This window comes from Chamaea fasciata, unplaced genomic scaffold (genome assembly GCF_029207755.1).
Source record: "Chamaea fasciata isolate MVZ Bird 193981 ecotype frontalis unplaced genomic scaffold, bChaFas1.0.hap1 SCAF_4, whole genome shotgun sequence".
Classification (NCBI taxonomy): Eukaryota; Metazoa; Chordata; class Aves; order Passeriformes; family Sylviidae; genus Chamaea; species Chamaea fasciata.
The window spans coordinates 31,476,655-31,500,115 of record NW_027094089.1 but is presented as its reverse complement, the minus strand read 5'-3'; the positions used below and the strand labels follow the sequence as shown (position 1 = coordinate 31,500,115).

Below are 23,461 nucleotides of genomic sequence, written 5' to 3'. Positions count from 1 at the left end.
TAAACACCATTTCAACTTCCTCTAACCTAAATTTCATGTACTTGATTCTTGTACAATGATGTTGATCATGTACTTGATCAACATTATTGAGATAGATAAAACAACTCCCTCATGAGGGGAAGAAGAGGGGCAGGCACTGATCTCTCATGTCTGGTGAGCAGTGACAGGACCTGAGGGAATGGCCTGAAGCTGAAATAGAGCAGGTTTAGGTTGGATATCAAGAAAAGGTTCTTCACCCAGGGGAGGCCAGGCACTTGAAGAGTCTCCCCAGGGAAGTGGTCACAGCACCAATCTTGACAGAGTTCAAGGTGTGTTTGGACAATGTACTCAGGCACATGGTGTGACTCCTGGGGATGGTGCTGTTCAGGGCCAGGGACTGGATTTTACAATCCTTGTGGGCCCCTTCCAGCCCAGCATATTCTGTTATTCTGTGAAATATCTACGTTCCAGGAAATTTACTGTAATCTATTGTGTCTCTCAACAAGTACAACAAATTCCTCTAACTATTAGCCATTATGCACTTTGGGAACACACTAATTCAAATTCTAGTGAATTTAAAAATTATTTTTCTTGAAATAAACAAAGTCCCTATTTTTTTATTCACATTGCTCCATAATCAAAACCAGTCACTCTTCAGTGACCATCACTGGTACCACAGAGGTACCAGTACACAGTCACAATATCAGCACCTGGTACCTAGAAGATGCTACCAGGGCAGGGAGAGCCCAAGCCCTACTCGAGCACCCTCTGCATGGCTCCACGGAGGAGAAGCTGCAGTCCACAGCTTGTGGCTAGTTAGTAATGCTGCTCCTCCCCTGTGAGTATTCCACCACATAAATGATGTCAAATTGCATTTCCTTTAATGAAATCTAGTCTAAAGGCACCATCCATGCACTTCAGCTCCTTGAGGAAACAAGATATAGGGGATCCCATGGGTGGATGCACATGATTCAGCAAGACAAATAACACAGTCATGCAAATAGGGGTGATTTTCAGGCTGTGCTTGGCCAGTTAGCAGCAGTCCCTAGAGGCAGAACCTCAAACATGACTCATCTCACGAACAGCCAGGGAGCCCACAGTGGAAGAGATTTATGGAAACTCCCGGTGCAGCTCTCACCTTCCCCAAAGAGTTCAGCCCCAAGGGTCAAGGTGCCATCACCTCCACAAGTGCTAATCCAGGTGACACTACACGTGCCCCAAACTCACCAGTCAGAGCTCCTCCGAGGCTTCCTCTTCTGAGCTGTCTCCCATCTTCACTTAACTGCCTCTTAAATTTAGGAGACCTTCCAAGGCCAGAAGACACTTCAGGACTACTGGATTTTCGGACAGGCATAGGTGGAGGTGATAGTATGTGATCAAGCTGCAAAGAAAGAGAAAAAAATACATACCTATACTGTTTAAATGCTTACCTTCATTGAAAGAAAAATGTAAGTTACCTTCAACTAAAGATTATGACAGCATTTGGGAAAAAATGATCCCAAAGATCTTAAGGTAATTTATTTGCTACCTGAAAAGAAAAATTTTGCAAGTACCAAATCTGTGTCTGGCTGTGTAAGAACGCCATCCTCTTCTTGAACAGTTCATACCATCTCCAACCACTCTCACAAAAAGGGCATATTTTACAGAGGTCCCCTCTCAAGATACAAGGGATCACAGTTCAACTTATTCAACCATCCATAAAGCAGCATTTCTGCAGCTGTGAACCACCTGATCTGGAAACCTACTCCAGAAGCTCTTCAAACGTTTCTCTGACAAGTTTTCCCCACATCCATGTCAGCAGTCACTAGATGGCACTGCACTATCAACGAACTGTAAACCACTGCCCAGTCCAGGGAAATAATAGATTCATCAACGCCAGCGAGAAAAAAAAATAAAATTATCCGGTTTATATAAAAGGCATATTCATTCACACTGACTTTGAAGTTAAGAGGAAATACAGATCCTCACACTTCAGACTGGGTTCCTGTCATCATATCCACAAAACATTTTAGCTGCCTGGTCTTGACAATACATCTACTGTCTCAATACTTGATTAAATCCAAAAAAACAAAACAAAGTGCATGTGAGCAAATACCAAGAAAGTACAGAAAAGCAGGGTATGTGAAGTAGAAAAAGTTTTACAACCATCCTTCTGTAAGTGCTGCAGTGGCATGGTTGAAAAAACATTCATTTTTTTTTTCTGTAACATTTAACCCTAATTCTCACTACAATTTTTTAAGAACCCAAGCATGTCTAAGTCTTGTATTTTTACAGTTCATGTACTGAGACTTATCAGCCATAAAATCTACACATCACCTGCATATCTGACTCCTCCATCCTTTAAGTCCACTGAAAGGAATGAGTCAAGGTCACCAGAAACACTGATGAAGCTGCACAGCAAAGCCCATTTCTGCTTACAGTTAATCCCACAGCAATGTACCATCCTCCCTACAAAGCATTTTGAATCCCATGTTTAGTTCCCCATGTATTTAATATTTCAGGTTAGTTATTGTTTTGGGGTTTGTTTCAAAGGTTTCTTTAATCAAATCTACAGCTCATTGGAAGTGTACATACACTCCTAAAGCATCAAGAAATGCAACTGATTTCTGAATCTGCTCCTTCAGTATATTAAGGTTCATTCATGTTCACAACAGACACTGAAGTATTTGATTAACTCATAGCCCATGGCTTTAGCTATTCCCTAAACTGAGTGGTTGTGGGGTCACAAAGAAAATTTACTTAACCATTGCTATCATTCATCTTTCACAAACACAGACATATCACAAATATTTGTATTTACAACTTATAAGATACCTCACCTTAAAAGGTGAATTTAAAAATTAAATACACATTACTCTTTCAAAAAGGAAGCATCTGACAAGAGCTAGCTTCTAAAAAAACAACATTGTGAGAGTCTTTCATAGCAAATACTCAAAGTGCTTACTGACTGATGGATCCCAGAGATTGTTTAGTTCTAGACTCTAAATTGGACCAAGCATCTGAAGATGACATGACCCCATCAAGGTTTTAGGTGAGTTACTAGCAAAAATTCATGCTCTTTCTTGAAACAGGTTCACACTTCAAAGTAACCAAACTACACTTTAAATCTCTTTTTTCCTGAACTAAGGTTCATCAAACTTTTAAACCACAGAAGGAAAATAATCAATACATGCACTAAGCTCCCTACACATTAGCACTTAAGCCAACATAACAGAACTTTGCATCTTCCATTCTCTCATCTTTTCCCCTTTCAACCAGGTATTCAAACTTTGTCATTGTTCAAATCACTCCCACAATGAAAAAACTTATGCATTCCACAACATGCAGTCTGATTTAAAGTCAATATTTCCAATTAAGCTGTGCTCCATTTTCACAGCTTTCAGGGTTTCAGAACAAACTTTAAGACAGAGCTATAGTACAGACCAGCACAGTACCATCTTGGTCTTCAACTCATAATTAAGATGCTATCCCAGCTTCAGAAAAGTATGATGTTTGAGAGCTAAGATGGTTTAAATATTAGCTCCCATTAGATCATAGTCTTAACAGCAATGCCCAGCCAGCATTCTTTCACAAAGGTACCCTCCGCTTGCTAAGTGATTCTATCACACCAAAAGCCTTTTTAATGTCTAACCTTACAAAGAAACAACAAGGAAGTACAAAATTTAGTATTTTCATATTGGTGGCCAACTTTTGCTTCATGGATTACAACAATTACATATATATCAACAAGGCATTTCTGGAAGCTATCCAAAGACTCACTTTTGCTTCCAAAGGCCCAAAATAACTTAAGAGCATGTAAAATATATATTTGACAGGAGTCTGTACATTCTAACTGACATTGCAGTAAACCAAGAAGAGCAGACAAGGCTACCCCCTTTAACAACCTTCACAGAACAGCTCTGGATGCCTGGGAAATACGAGAGAAATGGACTGCAGAAAGCATCCAGGCTTGCAAGCTCCCATCCTGTGTTACCCTCTAGACAGCAACATGTACCAGAACCAGAGGGGTTTATACCCCCATTCAGACCTCATTTCAAGCAAAAGCAATTGCAACAGATGAGAAGGCTTTCTGCCCTCAACAGAAATGCCTTCCCATCCTGACAAGCCAAGCATTCAAGTCCAAGGAAACCGACAGAAAACACCAGATCCTGCTTCCTTGGAATACAAAACTGGTTCTGAAGATGGATAATATATTACATACTCAAACCCAACAAAGTGGTTAATTCAGTCAAAAAGACACTGCGCTCATTCAGTAAGAAGATTACATCACATTCAAATAAAAAACTAATAGCTAGACCTATTCAAACTTGTTAATACTTATTTGTCAGACCTCCTGGAAAACTGAACACCATGAAAGCTCACGTTGTGCATCTTATCAGATCATAAGATTAGACACTGCTGCCCACAGGACAACATTAAAATAACTATCTAGAAGATAGTTGAAATTCTAGCAGAGATATTTTTAAAAATATTGAACTGCTTCTGCTCAGCATTCAGTTTTGCCCATCCACAATCATCACTCTATTGGTATTTACTTCATACTTGCTAGTTGTGCTGATGTTGCATGGCATGCAAACATAACAGGATAACCAGGGCTTGGCTGGTTCCCCTTTACTATCAGTCAAATTTGCTTGGCAGCAAGTTGCAGGGAATACAATAGCTGTACCACTGCAGGAAGTTTCCAACAGATACATATTCATGTTACATCTTGAGTATCTGGCTATCTCTTGCTCTGCCCACTGTCTTATTACAGCACTCAGGCTGCAGCCATACCCTTCTCTCAACACCTTTTGAGAAGAAATGTCAGTGACCTCAGGAGCACCTGGATAACAGAAGGCAGTTAAAAAAAAAATAAAACAGTGAAAAATGAAGACTGTGAAAACAGGTGTATTTGAGTGCCCTGTATTTAAAGTACACAGTGGGTTAAGTTAGCCTTAGAGTGTATGCAGGCTGCTTAGAGAGGGATTTTTAATCAGTGCACATCTTGCCACCAGTCTCTGCTGTTAATATTCACAATGCATGGATAGTTAACTTATTTAAAAGCCTCCCTCCCCCAACATTAAATAATACCTTCTCAACAAAGGCACTTTGAAAGACAGAAAACACACAGCAAACACCAACCTATGACAAACATATTATTCCACAATATTTACTTCTTCCAATCCATTTTTCCATATATTTGATTAAAAAATCTGCCTGCTTATGTCACAGGTATGATGAATTTCTACAGAAGCAATGTAAAATTTAGGAGGTAACAGCTTTCACAAAACCCTATTTGGTTCCCTCACACATATGAACCTTAAAAAAAGGAACAGAGTATTATTAGAGGAGAATGGTTTAAAAACTGCATAGAACAGAACATCAAAATATCCTTACCATAGACTTCTACATCTAGATTTAGAGATCCTGTAGAAATAGGGACAGAATTAGAGTGAAAGTCTCCTCCAGTTATACAGGAATCAATTTACTCTCAAACTTTTTTTTTCTGTATTTTCAGGCTATTAATTTTCTGTGTGAATAGAGTCCGATACATTCCTCTGAAGAAAATTATTCCTACATTGTACTATGGGCTTTTAACAGCTCACCTACTCTAGGTGAAAGGATTATACTAATATTTTTTAAAACCTCAGTAGCATTAAATCTACCTATCTACCATCATGTATTTATTCTAAAGCTGGAATGAATTCTCTGCTTTATAATTATATCATCAAATAGTCACATCAAGTACGTCAGCCCACATGTCCTTATGAAAATTAAGGACATGATAACTGATTCAAAGTAAGACCTTGCATCAGTGTTCAGGAGCACAATTTGAGCCGACTACATAATGAGGAGTGAGGCAGTCAGAAAGAAAATGCATTTCAGAGTGAAAATTCATGGTACAAGGTGAATGAAGCTATGAGAATACAATCACACTGATAAACCAGGATAAGGAAAATAAGCTATTCTGGGCTCCTGAGAGTTTGCAGCATGGAGTGTCTTTTTCCAGTAAAAATTAAATTGAAATGAGAACTTGTCTGATCAGCTCCACTTTTTTTCCAACACCCACTACAGTTTCACTGTCCAAACTACGTCACTCCCAACCTCCCTCAATTGCTCCACAGGCAGTATTTCTATTTCCCACAGAAACTGGAAAATACTGGTCAAGTATTCAGTCCTAAAAATACAAAGATGTTCTATTAAGTAATTCCATTTCTTCCTCCTGAGTGCAGCACTTCTTCCTACCTCAGGTCATGCTCTATAATCATATTCAGTCCTAAAGCTTCCACAGAAGGGCTGTGCACTGTCACCTATTTTACACCTTCCCCAGTCAAGCACCAATCCAAAAAAAGAGATGCATTACCTGAAAACTCTTATGTGTAGTGTATTAAAAGCAGAAAATACCCAGTGTAGATTTACTGCTTAGGGTTTTTTTCATTTTCAACTCAAAGTCCCCAAAGAAAATTAATAAGTGTGTTGTCAAGAAATATGCCAAATCACAGATGTTTAAAGTGAGATAGCAACAGGCTCCAGTCCCAGGCAGAAAAAAGTATAGAAGCTTCCCTGATGTTGAAGAGAGATTCAGGCACTCCCTAAAAACTCTCATTGAAAAGTTAAGTATTTAACAGGAATATGGCTTCACAAACAATAAAAATCCCTTTTGTCTCTTGCATCTTCAAACACAAGCTATGCCAGAAGCAAGCATGCTAACACCCACCAGTAGTTCAACAGTGATTAACCCCTTATGCTCCTAGCAGTCTGTTTTGATATAAATCAGCCTGTTTCTTCATGTTATTTACACTGGGTACCTCTCAGCATACAGCCTCTCTGTCTGGCTTCTTTGCAAGCACAATTGCTGGAACACAATAGCCCAGTAAAGCACTTTTTTTTTGATGCAAGATATACAAACTTACTTCAGCTGGGCATAGGGGAGAGGTACGTTCCTATCATTTAAATACTCTCTCTAAGTCTAATTACATTTAGCACAGATAGACGAGTTTTGATTAGCTGCATTGACACAGAGAGCAACACTGAATATAATCTTATTAACAGATAGGATCATACCTTCCAAAAGCATCTTAGAATTCATTTAAAAATACACTTTAATCAATTATGACCAGAGTGCAGTTTAGTTACTACAGACGCTCGACGAGAACTCAGTATTACTAACCTGGGCTTGAAGAGGAAATGCCACAGTAGTGTAGTACAGACACCAGAGAAGTCTGTCTTATGGGTACCATCACAAGCAGAGGTGTAACTAAATTTCCACAGATGTCCTGCAGTAACTCATGCCTGCAGCAGACAGGAATCCACTGCTTTCGGTCACAACATCATCAGCTTTTGAAGAATTCTGTTTGTGGGTACAATCTGAGCAATCTAGGGCTGCCTGTGAGTCTCCACAAACCTGTATCAAACACATCAGCTGAGCAAGACTGTCAGCAGTTCCATTTAAATCAGCTGATGGCTGAAATACTCTGCATTCCCTTGACCCACAAGTAATATTAATCCACCTTAGTTCAGAGTAGGGTTTGGAGAACTATGCGACTATTCTGGATATTTACTCAGAGCAGCCTCTGCACTCAGAGCAGCCTCTGCAGAACAAAGAACCACAAATAGCTCACCGCACACAGATAAAAGGAGATTTCTCCAAAAACTACCACCACTTCCAAAAAGCCATGGATAATGAAGGTGAAGAGTGGATACAAAGGATGACTCAACAGGCCACAAGGACTTCAATGGACAAGGAAAAATCTCATTTCTTGCCCCTTTTCCTACCATAATTCCTCAAAAACAGGCAGATATTTTTCCCACCACCATAGGTCAAGTGGGAAGATTACTATTTATCCCACATATCTTAAATTCAGCATTGCCTCTCCGTGGGAAAGGTCTTTTTCAGCTTGGGCTGAACCTCACTAGTTCTCCAGCCTAGTGGCATCTGTTGTTCTAGTCTAGACTTCAAGACCTGGATTATCTCACTTTCCCCCATGACCTCCAGTTCCCTTGTTAGGACAGCGACACCAGTCCCTCAGGGACAGAAAGTAAGATCCTAGCTTCACTGTGGATTGAAAAGGCTTTGAGACAGAAAAAATCTTGTTTACAGGGAAATTTGCTAATCATTCACACAGCAACATTTGATTTACACATGAAAACCTGCAACTGGCACTGCAAACATGTCCTTATCAAGATAAAAAGAAACCCACAGTAAAGCTCTGCAATTCACAAAGCATTACTTCTAACCATTGTATTTATTGATTTTACATCCCACATATGTGCAGAAACACAGTGCTTAAAACTAAGGTTACTGTTCAAAATTGTGCAGTTTATTATGCTGACCATACGATGTTGCATAAGGAGCATCAGCAAACAAAGTCATGATGTTCTCCTACAGCATCTTACCTATTATATCTTAGGTAGTAAAGAAACATTTTAAGAATTTTGCTAAGGATCAATAGAGACACAACCACATCATCTTGCTACCCACTTCCCACTCCTTCTAGAAATGCAAATTTGTATTTAAAACAATTGTATTTTTCTTGAAAACAAATCTGATGTCTGGTCAATTAAAAGCAAATAAATACAACTCTGACAAATTTGAAGTATCAGCTATGGCTATGTTAAAAAATAATCAGGTTGCTTCCAATCCTTTTTCAGAAACATATTTACACATGATCGCACAGAAAATGAAGCGCAGCCTTTACAGTATTCTACAAGGCCAAAAAGTGGCCTATAAATATGTATGCACACTGCTGTCTGAGCCAATTATTACTTTACCCTTGTTAAGATGGAACAGTTTTGCTACAATATGACAGAGTCCTTCAGTTCTTGAAAGCCTCTTGTGTGCTTCATCTGTACACACAGACTCAGAGATAGACTGCTCCCTTTCCAGGAAACAAAGGAAGCAACAGTATTGGTATTGAAGGCACTGCCTCCAATAACTCAGCCTGCCCTCAGTCTCCTTGGATTTACACACTCAGCTTTAACAAACATCAAAAGATTAAGAAATAGCAGGTTTGGCAGAGCTCATATAAAGCCCTAAAAACATAAGCAGAAACCAGAACACAGGTCTAAATAAATATAGCTCAATCCATGGTGAAAAGGGATCACACAGGGCACATTACGTACAGGTAACATCAACTCTTTTTTGGTTTATTCTGACAATCATACAGGTATCTTCTCATGAATGCACATGATGTGCTACAGTCTTTTGCTTCTTACAGAAAAACATAATTTCCAAACTAGGAAAACAGTCAGAACTCTAAAAAAGGTGAAGTCCAAACATCACAAACAGGCTGCTAGCCAGGATAAGGCTGCAGCAGCTCAACAGGTCAGCCCTGCTAGGATGCTAGGAAGGACACAGAGGGACCAGATCCAACAGATCCAACACAGAGGATTCCGTGGTGAAGTAAAAAAAAAAAAAAAAAAAAAAAAAAAAAAAAAAAAAAAAAGGCATGAAAACAGAGAGCAGTGATCCAGGGGTCTGCCAAACCCACTCAGCTCCGCTGCAAGGGTACCATCTGGAAAAAGAAAATCCCACTTTCTGCAGTGGTACAGCTTCTCTAAGCACAGCCCTGGCATCAGGAAGCACACTCATGTTTTACCTTTGCTTCCACAGTTTTTAAAAGGGATCTGACTAAGATATAAAATAAAATCTATCCTTAGCTGCCCAGATGTGCAGCAGAGCGTGCCACTGCTATGCAGCAGGAAGGATACTCCCTTCCTGCCCATCCTGATGGCCATCTTGTCAGGAAAACACATTTCATGGTGTTGAAATCTGCTGTCACCAATGCCACATCTGCCTGCTGCAAAAGACCCAGAGCAGCCAGGAGGCAGCAAGAGAAAGCTGGCAGAAGCACTCCTGGTTCAGTCTGGGGGGAAAACAAGGACACAGCCACAAACCTGGTGGGCAGCACCTGGGGCATGGGAAAACACCTCTGCTTGGGCAAAGGGACAAGAGCTGGAAACCTGCAGCGGAAGAAAAACCACACACACACACACAGACATTTCCACACAGCATTTCAGACACAACAAGGCACTGCAGGGTTAAGGAGACCTCTGCTGGGTCCCCACAAAAAACTGCTTGGCAGGGCAGAGAACACAAAAATCACATCTTCCTAACACTAAGCACACACTTCAGAGGGTTGTTTTGTTTACACTCGTTTATCTACTTCAAGAAGTTTGAGAGAACAAAGGCAACAAAGTCTTCAGCTAAACAGTAGGAACCACCAAGTTTAAACAGAAGTTATTAATACTGTGACAAAGTACTATTTTCTTACCTTCCCTTGGATAAAGCCACCTCTTTGGCAGCTTTTTGTTCTTCAGTTTTCTATGGCTGTATTAATTTTCTTACTATCAAATGCAGAGCCATTAGTAGCATTAGCTACGCACTATGCTCTGCTCTAGATAAAGACATTAAACTAGCCACACTGAGTATTTCCTTAATTTGTCAATGAAAGCAGAAATTAGCTACACAGCAAAGTGAAAAGAACTTTGATATTTTAGACACTACATGCAGCATTTTCATCCTTAATTATTTTAATAATCCTTTTTACAGGTCAAGAAATCCATGACAAATGCATGGAAATAAGTATTTGTACTCTGTGCATGTGAAGGCATCCATATCCACACCATTTTCAGACCTCTCCAATGCTTCAGCTCTTACACAGATTTTTAAGAAAGACATTTTTTCTGGCTCTTTACTAGCAGGATGAAAATTTAGTAAAACTAACCACCAAAGTCACTTTCAATTAAAAAAAAAAACCTGAAATACATAAGAAAGAAGCCTATTCATCTTCATCAGCTGTTGACACCATCATCATTTGTCTCATGGAAAAAATAATCCAGAGCAGAATATATATACCCTGGAAAGAGGTGGTGTGTTGTGGATTTTTTTGTCATACCATGAATACTAATGAAGCAAAAGCAGTTTAGTTCTTTATAAAATCTATTTCCATTCATATTCACCAATGAGCTCCTAGACTACCTATAAAGGTTTCATTTATTCTATCACATTGAAGCCTCAGAAAACTAATTGTTTATTCAAGTCTATCTGCTCTATCCATGCTCAATTAGGTCTCACTTTTCCCTCAGTTACAGCAAAATTAAAAATAAAAACACAAGCTGAAACATTCCTGGTTTCACTGACCAGCTCCCTGTAACAAACCCCTCTGAAAAAACCATTGTTTCAAGCACAGCAAGAGCTTCTTGACCATAATGCAGCATTTGAAGGACCTTCTCAGCAACTTAAAAAATTCCTACTCATTTACTTACTCCTCTGACTAAAGGAAAACACATTAGAAATGCAGCTTTCTAGTAAGAATTGTGTTAAGAACTAGTAAGCAATGTTAAGTACAACCGGGTGTTCCAGCCACAGCAATTCACAAGTACTCATAAAAATGGGTGATATGATCTTCACACATAATAAGTAAAAAATTTATTTTCAATTTATTATTCTTAATTTAGACCATTAAAATATTAAATAATCCATTTTGCCACACAAAGCTTCAAATCCAGCATCACTTTCATTAGGAATAACATATCAAAGGGAACCACAACACATTTATGCCAAGCAGGTACAAAAGAAAAGAGAGAAGCCATGATGAAATGAGCTTGGAGTAAAAGGTTCTCAGCATGTAATGGAGCTGAAGTTGATCCATAAATCAATGCAAGATGAAAGCAAGATTATTTATGTGAAGGGATTGCACTGTAAATTTACAGTCGGATTGAGAAAAGAAACGCTTTACTTGATCAATATACTAGTGATGTGCATGTGTGACCCTGAGCACAAATTAGCAATAATTGCCAGTAGGTGTATCTCCTTGTGTTTTTTAATTAAGCTTAACAAGCAGCAGAGGTACATCCAGAAAAAATGCAGGGTTTTCCTGAGTTTGCTTTTGACACGCTCCTAAGTTTTTAAATAATGCAGCCTCGCCACAAGAGACCTTGCAGACAAGGGCTTTTTGATCTCTTTCTCTCGTGCTCAGTGCCAAGAAAGGCAGCACGCACAGCCACCGAACAATAGCTACCATGAAAAACCCTCTTCCTGAACCCGCCTGAAAGTGAGCTAGAATAAGGCTTTTATTTGATACACTTGTAGTTCTGGCCTCGTCATCTAACAAAGAATTCAGAGACTGGGATGCTTCTCCTTTAGCCTCACTAGTAAAATCAGCAGAAAAAAATATCAGAAGAGCAAGAATATCTGGGCGCAAGGGTGCACAATCCAATTTGCATTTGGCAGAGATTTGTAGTTAAGGACAATACTCAAGAACCATGTTTGTAATTTTAAGTGCCTCCACTGCCTTTCAAATCATCTCTAAGCTGCCATTTGTCAGTCTCACACAATTTTCCCAGGTCTATCATTACCAGAAGGGATTATTAACACTATCTGGCCTAAGAAAGGTTTTTATTCTTCTTTTATCCTGATGACTTTAAGTAGTACTACAATTAGGAAAAACCATGAAGACCATGGGAGAATGTAACCAGGCAGGTGACACTGGATCATTTAGAACACTCCACCCCTCCATTTAATTCTTTGTGTAATCGAAGCAAGTAACTGTTCATACATTCTAAACAACCCCACTGTAAAACCTACACTTATTAAGTAGACTTACCCTTACTTGTCCTGTCTTTTTTATCCAGGCTCTTCCAATTAAATGAGCAGCTATTTAAAACAACTATACTGATGGCTGTGAAAAGGAAAGATCTCTACTTAGATTTTAAAAAATCCTACATTAAGTGCCATTAGGCAAAGAAATGATAGCAGAATGTACCACACATTTTATCTGAAAGAACAAACATTGGTATACATGTGTAGGGAACTACAAAATAGACATTCAAAAAGCGTCCAAATCTAAACAACAACCGCATTTTTTATGAAAATGTTTAGAGCTGCTACGGTTTCTTCACCCTCATACAGAAAATCCAAAATTAACAGCAAAAAAATATATATGGCTTTTAGAGATTTATTTATAGATCATATCACCTCAGAGATTTACACACAATTCCTTAGAAGTTCAGTATGACTTCAAACTCCCTAAATTACAAGGATTAGCTGTGTACTAAATTACAGCATTTGATTGGTATCACCATGGATCTCGTAAGTAATTTAATGCAAGTTTCATTTAAATGTCTACATTGTAGGACTTAGAACAGTAGCACTACTGTTCAATATCTGCAAGATGGTAGTAACCTCTCAATGAGAAGGGTTTATAACAATATTTCCCTAAAGTAACATGATTTAATAAAAAATAGAGTACAATCCTACCCATGATGTTTCACATTGTGTTAGGGTCTTACTTCAACTTCTTTTGCATTTTCCACTAGTGAAAGAGGAGTGCTGTCAAGAGGGACAACGACCACCTTCTGTTATCAAGGACTACCCAGTATCTCTTGCCTGTAAGGCAGTTGCACTTTTAATTAACTTGTAAATCAGCTTTGTGCACTCATTGCAAGTAAGCACCATACCTCATCCTGTGTTCTCAGGGTTGCATCTTCTTATTCAAAATAATGAACCCCCTCACTTTTCATAAAATAAAAGAAGTTGTCTAAGTCAGCGTCAAAAATTTTAGAGCACACAGTCCTTTAATCTGGGTACAGTTACAGAGATTATCAACTACAGCAATTCCACACAAGTGGCTTCAAAATACAGAAGCATTTTTACCATTTCAAAATCTGGAAACAAATTAAAGCTATTAGAGGGCAAAGTTACTGCCTTTTCTATGGTTTAGAAATTTGTCAGTTTATAGAAACCTAAAGTTTCCGAAACACATAACAGTGCAGATTTGAAAAATGAATGTTTTATTTAAAAGTACTGAAAGCCAGCATAAGGGATGAAAAAGCTAATAAAATGATGAGATACAGAATCAAAGTTGTCTGGAAGCCAACCATTCTTTCTTTCAAACAGTTGACAAGTTGGCACCAAACATGTCATACAAACAAAGAAGGCCCAAGACAACTTCCTTCTTAAACCACACAATCTAAATTTTCAGGCTCTCTCACGTTTTAGGAGAAGCAATTTGGAATAATCTAACAAGACATCAGGAACACTTCTTTAGTTTCATCTATATATAGAAACAGGATCTCCTTTAGATAGATCTTTCTCACCTACAGTACAGTTTCATTTTAGTTGGTTTCTTTGATTCTGACAGATAGCAGTAATTCACTAAACCATAGCCTGAAATTCAAATAAAACAATCTTGCTAAACCATACTAACGAGATTCCACTAGGAAAAACATGCCGTGCTAAAAGCTTTGAAATTTATTACTTATGTGACTACATATCACTGTGGGAGTTAACCCAGTTTTTTAGTGATGTTCAACTGCTGTATTAACAGGACATCTTTAATACTAAATTTAAAAGTTATTTAATAAAACAATTTCACAAAAAAGAGAAAAACACTGAATCATCTTAATCCAAGATAAAGATTATTATTACTGTATTTTACTTTATTTCAATTACTAAACTGTTCTTACCTCAACACACACATTTTACCTTCCTCCAATTCTCCCCCCACCTAAGTGGGAAAGGGTGGAGTGAGTGAGCAGCTGTGTGATACTTAGTGATCAGCTGAGGTGAAACCACGACTGACGCATCCCCCACTCAGAATTTAGAATAAAAATACAGGTAAAGCACAGCAACTGGGATACACAAATTGGTTTCTTAGTGACCTCATCTTTATTTTCATAGCAACTTCAAAAAATTATTGGTAACAATAAGTAGCTTATGGACAGGAGGGCAGACAGCTTTGAATCTCAAGACTATGCCACAGTGATTTGTACTTGAGTAACCACTAAGCTTCCTCTGGCTAGCACTTGGATGTTACCCTACCTATTTGGAAAAGACAGATCATATTTTGCATGATGATGATGATGATAATAATAATGTTTAAGTATCTAATTGATTCGGCAGAATATAGCTTTAATATTCGGTTTCTTGAAGACTACAAGCATCTTATCAATCAGCAGCATACCTTATCAAAGTTACCCAGGAGGAAGTAACTCTACGCAACATTTCTGCAGCACACTGCTCCCCAGGATGGTCAATATTAAACACTTCAAGGCCCTGTTTATGAATCCCAAATGTAGCGTAAACCAAAATATTCAGACCTCAGTTAGGTATCTACTCTGTAGGATTACTGCCTCCACAGTCTTTTCCTATCCAGGGAACATAGGATCCAGAATTCTTTCCTCTAAGGAGTACACACTGTGCTGTCCAAAGACAATGAAATCAGCAACCTTACAACAAAGAAGATGGCTAGAAAATATGTACATGCCTGCTTCTATTTTATAAAATCATGTAGGAACTAGCACTAATAGCATATCTGTTCAATAGGAAATGCAATCACCCTGAATTATCCTTTATATTTAGGCTGTTTACTTAGATTCCCGAGCCATTCTCTTCCTGGTAATACTACTGCTTCATCTGTTTTAGCAGATGCAAAGGTGCAGAACTATATGTACACAACAAGATTTAGGGTGCTGCACCACATTTGTTCATGCCCCATACAAACAATATCAATTACACTGCCTTTCCTACAGTCTCACCTCTTGCACTGCCAGCATACCAGGAGGTCACACAAGAATAACAGGAAACAATGGACTCTCCATGAATAACTGCTTAAGAATGTGAAGGACTGTAAATCTCTTCCAGGCTACTACCATGCTGTAGTTTCAAACACACGTTATAGCCTCATTAAGAAATACAGTACTGGTAGAAATCCTGACTCAAACAGCAAACCCAAACTAACACACATATTCTCTCTGTAACAGCATTTCACAAAAATTGTAATCTTTAGAAGTTCCTAAAACCCTAGCTCAGGCTCCTAGTTTAGAGTTTCCATACTCATACTTTCCCCAAAGTGGCCGGCAGGGGAGAAACTTCCCAGGTGCTCAGAGGAAACAAAGAGGAATCAGCAAGAAGATGAAAAAGGCAATACTGTCTTCAACGTGCTGGCCTGATTCAAGCCATTTTTCCTCCCTTTACAGGCATCTTAGCTTCAGTCAGCATTCACTGTTGCATCCATGCTCTTTGGCACATGTTTTCACAAGTAGCCACTACACTTCCACAGTGGATGCTACTTCCCGTAACCACAGAAGTTATATTAATTTACACATCTAAGTACAAGAAAGGAAGCAACTCAAGGCTACTGTTAGGCAAAGAAGAATCAGGAATGAAGCAATGCAAACCTCCTAATATTTAATACTTTTTTTATACTTTCATATTGCCATTTGAGTCTTCATTATTCTCCAGTTTGTATTGCAGATATGCTTCTCTTCACTGCTCTCATAAGATCACTGGCATTGCCAGGTGTTTTATCTACAGAACAATGACCTTAGGGTATGCAGCTCATTATGCACTGCCTGTAAACCACTTCTTTTTTATAATGAAGCATAAAATAGAAATCTAATGGCAGATTTCTGTCCCGTTCTCCTCATTTAGTAAAAGTTCTGGAAACATTCAGGAACAGGCTGGTGAAGGATATCCTGAGATGTTCAACAAGGCTGCAGTTCCTGCCAGCCAGCAGACGGATGTGTGTCCTCACAACAGCAGTATGTGTAGTTAGCATCACTACCAAGAGAATGGTCCTCTAAGACACCCAACAGGACAATCACAAAAATGTCTAGATGAAATGTGTTGATGTTGACAGAAAAATCTCGAAGTGCCTGATCAGCAGAACGTCTGCATTAAATTCAGCACTATAACCTTTCTTAAACTCAGAACTTGAGGGTCTTAAGACTGTCTCAGTCAATAAAATTCTCCTCTGCCTCTATCTAAAATACAACTGCCCAAACAGCAGCAAGCTCTTCCAGTTGGTTCCATCTTGGAAAGCCATCTGACTCCAGAGAAGGAAAGGATTCCAGTTTCTCCAGACAAGACGAAAGAGTAAAGAAAAATAGGCAACTGGATGTGACACTATTGGACACCTTACCAGTTGCTGAGCCTATAACATGTTCACAAAGTCACTGAACAACCTTCCACAGCTAAGGTTACTATAGAAAGGAAGACCTTTCCCTCCCTTCTAATTGTCTCACAGCAGAGCAGGAAAACCAAACCCAGACAGTACAGTGACTGGACAGCTGCATCCCCCCAAGATATACAGACCTGAAGGAATGAAAGCAGCAAAGGATAAAATGTTTAACTTACCCACTCACTTCCTCCTCTCATTTCAAGGCAGTGTTCAACACAGAGCGAAATGCTACACTGTATACTGTGTCAAAAAGCCAGCTCAAAGAGACACACACTCATCCCCAGGCTTTGGATTACACTGGACTCTGTTCCACCAGATCTTTGCAGGACGTGTCTGCACCCCTCCCAAAGAAAAGACATGTAGTGCAAACAGAAGGGGGACAGCAGTATTGTGATCAGGTCCTATCTCAACATCTCACCAAGAGTCTTTAGCAGATTATGTAAGTAAAAACTCAGATCACAGAGATAATACTTAAGGATTAAATACCAAAGGACAGTACCTTAAGGACAGTACCAAACAAAATGAGGGGGTTTAGTACATGAAAAGAAGACCCTTAAAATTCAGCGAGGCTCCTTTCCCATATCCTGTAGGCATGTCCCTCTTACTTTCATTGTTCAAGTCCTAAATCCAAGTCAGAAGAAGTCTCCAAGGTTTTAGAAAAAAATAATTGTTTCTTAAACTTTATTCTTACCCACATTTTGGAGGGTTCCCCTCAAGTTCCTCCAGGGAAGAACTGCTGCACTTTCATTTTCCACAATAGCTGAAGACAGCTTGGCATTTAGACAGCAAATTCCATGGGCAGCCTCCCATCCTAGGTTCACAGCAGTTTAAAGGCCAGAACATTAAGGACTTCATTTATTAAGAAATAGCTCAGCCAGCATTTTGAGATATGCCATCAGGCATACAAAGATCAACTCTCTGGACAGAGCAAGCTTTACTGTTAGGGACTCCACCAACCAGAAAGTACAGTACACTTTGTGAGCTTTTGTAACTTCACATCACACTCAAGAAAAGAAAAATACTGATCAAGTGTGCAGGTCTACTAACACGACTTCATGTTTGTTTCACTGTCATACAGGCTTAAGTAATGCCAGTGGTTTATCTCCACATATTCAGAGACCAGAAATAACCTTTAGCTAGCACAGAGCATAGAACAAATTACAATTGCTAAGCCATGGAATAATCACGGTTCAAACTGAAGATCAGTTTTGAAACACTGGTTTCATGGAACCAGAGTCAACCCTTTTTGGGGAAGATCTTCATGCCTCTCTGTTCTGCCTTATGAAAAATGAATTCCCTAATAGTTCCTATCCCACCTTTAATAACAGCTTGCCTGAAAGAGCAGAGAAGCTGAAAGCTGTCTTTTGGTAACAACTGCAAGCTAATGCAGGCCTAAGCTGTTTGCTTTTCAGGTAAATATGAAAGTCACCTGCTCACATCAACCCCTGCTCAAAAATCTTAAGAGAGGAAAGCCCATATCATTCAGATGACACAAAGCTCCTGAAATCTGTGTACAGAAGTCCATACTGCATATAATTTAACCTGGTGCCCAGAAACTTACCAGAATTTACCACTAAAGCATCATTACCTCAAAACACCACTACCCCTTTTATCATCAGGACCCTAACTGACAGAATATGGTTCCCAGGCCTTACCATTTGACTTCAGTCAGGTTTAGTCAAAACAAATTAGACAAGCAAATACCTAGGAATAGTATGCCAGGACCTTATACCAACATTTTTAGACAACAGGACCACTACAATTGCCTGAGCTAGAGGACACAGTTACTGGCTTACACAGCACTGCTAGGGTTACAAAGGTGGTTTATGGTTCATAATAATGACTCCTGCATCCATCAGCTTTTCTGTTAACAGCCAACATACTGAAATGTGCTGCCACACTGGGGCAGGGCAAGCACCCGAACAGATATAGAGCATCAAAGACACAAAGAAATGTTCCTCATGTGAAAAGGAACTGGAATACGTAAAACAAAGACAGTGAAAAGTGAAAAAAGACTATAAAATACATAGAATTTTCTTCAAACATTCAAAACCCCTCTCCCTTTATGATGCAAGGAGATGGGATTCTTTGACCATCACGCAAAGTTTTGAATTTAGTTGTGCAAAATTGAAGAGCCAATACAGAAGACCTGAAATGCCTAAGGTGAAAGGATTCTGATACAGATCTAAACACTTACAAATATATATTCCTATACTAGAAATCCATTTGATATTGAAGCCTCAAGCAAACAAAAAAAAAAAAAAAACCTACACTGCTCTCAGAATTATCAAGTCTCACATTTTTTGCCCAAGAAATTATATCCTGAAGCCTTACACAAAAAGATGGAAGGAAGATTAGCACAGAAAGTATTATTTTTAAATCTTAAAAAAAAACTCTGTACCCTTGTTGATGCACAGCAAAAAGCAGAAATAAGCACAGAAATTTCATACAATATTTTTCTTCGACTTCAATCACTACTTTCTTGTTTCAGATCGAAGTCAAAGAAGAAACACAGCCCTCGGAAGCAGCTAATTTGCATACACACTGAAGAAGATCATAATTTACATCATAAACTCCCCTAAAAATGGCCTCGATCTGTGCATGATGTTCAAACACCTTTAGCACATCTTCACTATTACATCATTTGCTCTTAATTTTAATAATGGAAATGGCAAAACTATTCATTATTTGAAAACATGGCCACACTTGTAGGTTAATGCAGTTAGTTAAACATCCCTTACCTATTCCTTCATATATATATGCATGTATGTATGTGTGTGTGTGTGTGTCTCCTGGGTAAAAGTGGACATTCTTCCGTTAAGGAATGGGGAGGGAGCAGGACTGGCCATGAAAATTTTACTTATAAATGTATATATCTCAAATACATACCAACACATATAGAGCCTGAATGGGTTAAGAAGAAAAATATAAAAAAATAATAAAAATAATTTAAAAATATAAAAAAATAATAAAAATATAAAAACTACACCTTTGCAGATCACCTAAGACAATGACTCGCAGAGAGAGAGAACAGGCTTCCAATCACAGTTACTAGCACAACTGAAGCTAATGTGCATCTAGGGGATACATTTTGCTTTGCATTTCCCATTCTATAACATTATGGATTTATAAAAGCAGAGTCTCAGAAAGAAAGATCAATGTATGACAGCTCTCTTTGATCTCTGGGTTTACTTACTTCTGCAAGTGAGATCATATGTTAAAAGCCACAGGAATTTACCACTTTGAAGTATTTTAACTTTTCATTAACTGGAACAGTAGTACCCAATTACAAGACAAATTCAGAAGGTAGAGCTTATTTTATTTTTGCAGACTTAAGCTTGTTGCACAGCTAATAAGAAATCCTGTACTTAATTTAATTTTCAGGAACATGATTTCTTAGTACTATTGGAGATGTGGGAAAGAAAGGGATATTTAAGAGAGTTGACCTATTTTGCTCTGGAATGAATAGTGCAACATCCCTACTCACATTCCAAGAAAAGCCACAAGAAGATAAATATATTTTTCTTTTCATGTTTATTCAGCTGACAAGCATGACCCTGAGCACTGACCAAATTAATAAAGGCTACTTTGCCCTTTCTCAAACAAATTAAGATTTTCTAATGGTTACAGGAAAGGAAGACTGAACTGCTTAGTCTGATTAAACTGGTGGGTTTTGATATTGGCACTCTTTAAGGTTCTTAAAATAACCACTAAGGATAAATACAGTGGAAGTGCCTAACAAATGTGCAGCTTTTAAAAACAATTAATCTGAAAGGAGATCTATTACTTTGTAGATGAGATGCTATGAACTCAGTTTCCTGAATGGAAGATATGTATTTATATCATGTATCATTTTTGAATATTTATTTTGAAATATCTAAAGTGTGACTCTGAGCCAAAATATTAAAAGTTGCATTTTTTGGTTTTGTTTACCACTTTGGAGGCATTCTGTGCATAATTTATTATTTCTATGTAAGATTTGATGACAACATCCAGAACTGGCATGATGGCAGAGAAAGCTAAAGACTGAAAATTAACAATACTCTGGCTAAAAAAGTTTCTCTAAGAAGGGAAATACAAGAACTTCACTGGATAACCACTAGTCTGGACAAGAAGGCAAGGAAGTTTTTGTTTCCCTCCTTTTTGGGGAAAAAATATTGGAAATGCAAAGAATGAGAAAAATACTTGCCACGCTGTTTTTTAAAATAATTTTAATAATTTTAATAACTTTAGTAATTACTTGCCATGTTGTTTTTTAAGTAGCCCCATAGTTCTGGTCTCAGACTGTTTCCTCTTGTGTGCACAAACTGAGGGGGAAAAAATTACCAATGAAACACATATGTGCTTAGATTGGTAACCAGTGAAATTAAAAAAAAAAAAGAAAAAAAAAAGAAAACACAAGAACCACACTACCATAGGAGTTCTTTTTTCTGATTTGCTTATGAAAACAATCCATTGCTTATGAAAACATTGCAAGACTGCAAGATAAAACTGCAACACTGACAGCACTGGTGACACAAGGATTAACTAGGGGAGGATGACACCACTGAGAACATCTACCAAGAAATAGCTAAACAACAACACACAAATTATTATGACATTGTCTTTGCCTATTTACACTTACCTTCTAATTCTGTCCATGTAATGTCCTTGTAATAAGTTCATCAAACATGATCCAAGATTTCAGTTTTTTCATCCAGACACCCACACACATGCTAAGGAAAGGAACTGACTTTACTATAAATTGGTAATTTCTTTACTACCAAAACCAAATTTTTTCACTAGAAAAAAATCTTACTGTTCATTGAATTTACTTTCTCCATGAAGAAGTTGGATCTGAAGTAATGGAGCCTCCCAAGAGGGAACAAGGAAATGTAGTACTAAAACAGGTTTCCAGAGAAAAAGCCTGCTGACTCACACAGGATGAGCTTGAAAACAGAACACCAGCTCAAGAAGAAGGAATTTTCTTAACCAAAAAAGAGAAAAAAGCAGTGCCACTGAAGGGCTTAACTAGAGTATCAAACTGCAAAGAAGTAGTGACTGAACCCTGGAAAATGCTGGAATTCCCAGAAAAACAGCAAAGCCAAAGGGACACCAGGAACAGCAAACGACAACAGTCATGACAAGAGCAGGAATATTTACCTGGGGTGTCTCTACTAGAGGCAGCATAGGGAGTCCAGCTGAAGCGGCAAAAAGTAGCAGCAGGTTCTGTCTACATAAAAACACATGGATGGTACCGAAGCATATGACAATGAGTTAACTGAGTTTGTGTAGTTTAATCCTAGAAACACAACCCTGTTTTACAGATGGTTCCCAATACATGTCAAGCACTCACCAAAACCCAGGTAGGAATCTCCATGTGCCAAGGGCTCTGCTTTTCCCAGATTTTGACTATTTGTCTATTATTGATTTTCAAATACCTACATCATTAACGAATAAACAGTTACAATTACATTCAAGCTTTTAAGTGATGGCCGCAAATAGTGCATAATTAGGCAAGTCTTACATGCACTTACAATGTTTCAGTTTCCTAAAGTCCATATATACCACAATTACAAGTATGTGTTGGGGAAAGTCCATTTTGTTCACAGAGTCTCAAGAGAATCAACACTTATCATTATGTTTTAAAATTAACTGGCTTAGCGTTGCACATTAATATTCACATTAGTGTAATTCATTCTATATCATGGCTGTATTACTTAAAGGAATTTATTTCAATTTTCTGAATGGTGATCAGGTAGTATAGATTGAAATATCAGTTGTTCTTGTGCATGACAAAGATTGTCCCACCCTAGTTACTATGGAGTCTAAGAGAAAATACCATCTTTTCCTGCCCCACCTTTAGAGGTTGAGGTTCTAAGAATGACCAAAAGCTTTCTGCATGGATTAATCCCTCACCCCAACTCTGTCCTCTTCCTATTACTCCTAAGAAAACCTGCACTTCCAGCCTGTGTCAAGGAAAGGAAACATTAAGGCAGCATGGTTGATGCAGCATAAGAAAGGCAGAGCAGTGACAGCAGCAGGAAAGATAAAATTACAAAGTTTTTAAACTTTGTAAAAGTCATCCAGCCCAGCCTTCCACTCCCACATCTTCACCATCACTCAAAAGCAATTATCAAAAAAAAACCACTCAAGATGGACTCAATTAAAATTGCCCATTGCCTTTCCAGGACTACACAGCAGCAGCACATCTAAATGATCCTTTAAGCAGAGAAACTGTTGAGGCTTCTGTGAACCATCTCCCCTATGGCAATTTCCCCAGTGCACAGTGCAGGTCACCCATTGTTGGGGGTTAGGTTTGTTCCTTCTTTCTCTAAAGAATTTTTTCCCCACAAGTTACCAAGAACTGCTATTCCTATTTCCCAAATCTTTGCCAAAGAGCCTCTGACTGTAATTTTACCTGGCAGATACCTGTCTTCCCAAACTATGACACCCACGATGAAGCCTACACCAGACCCTGCTCCACAACCAGGGCTGGTGAGAGTGTTGAGGGAGCCCTCCTCTGTCCACAGAACCATCACAACTGCCACTTCCTTATG

General features: G+C 38.5%; 1 protein-coding gene across 1 annotated transcript in view; it reads right to left on the bottom strand.

The window, feature by feature from the left end:
* Window positions 1-23,461, bottom strand: part of MAST4 (microtubule associated serine/threonine kinase family member 4) — a 277,346-nt gene that overhangs the window by 217,260 nt on the left and 36,625 nt on the right. The window contains exon 2 of the mRNA XM_066181232.1: window positions 1,207-1,360. Within this exon, the coding sequence (XP_066037329.1) occupies window positions 1,207-1,360 (154 nt within the window). The remainder of the gene's footprint in view (window positions 1-1,206; window positions 1,361-23,461) is intronic.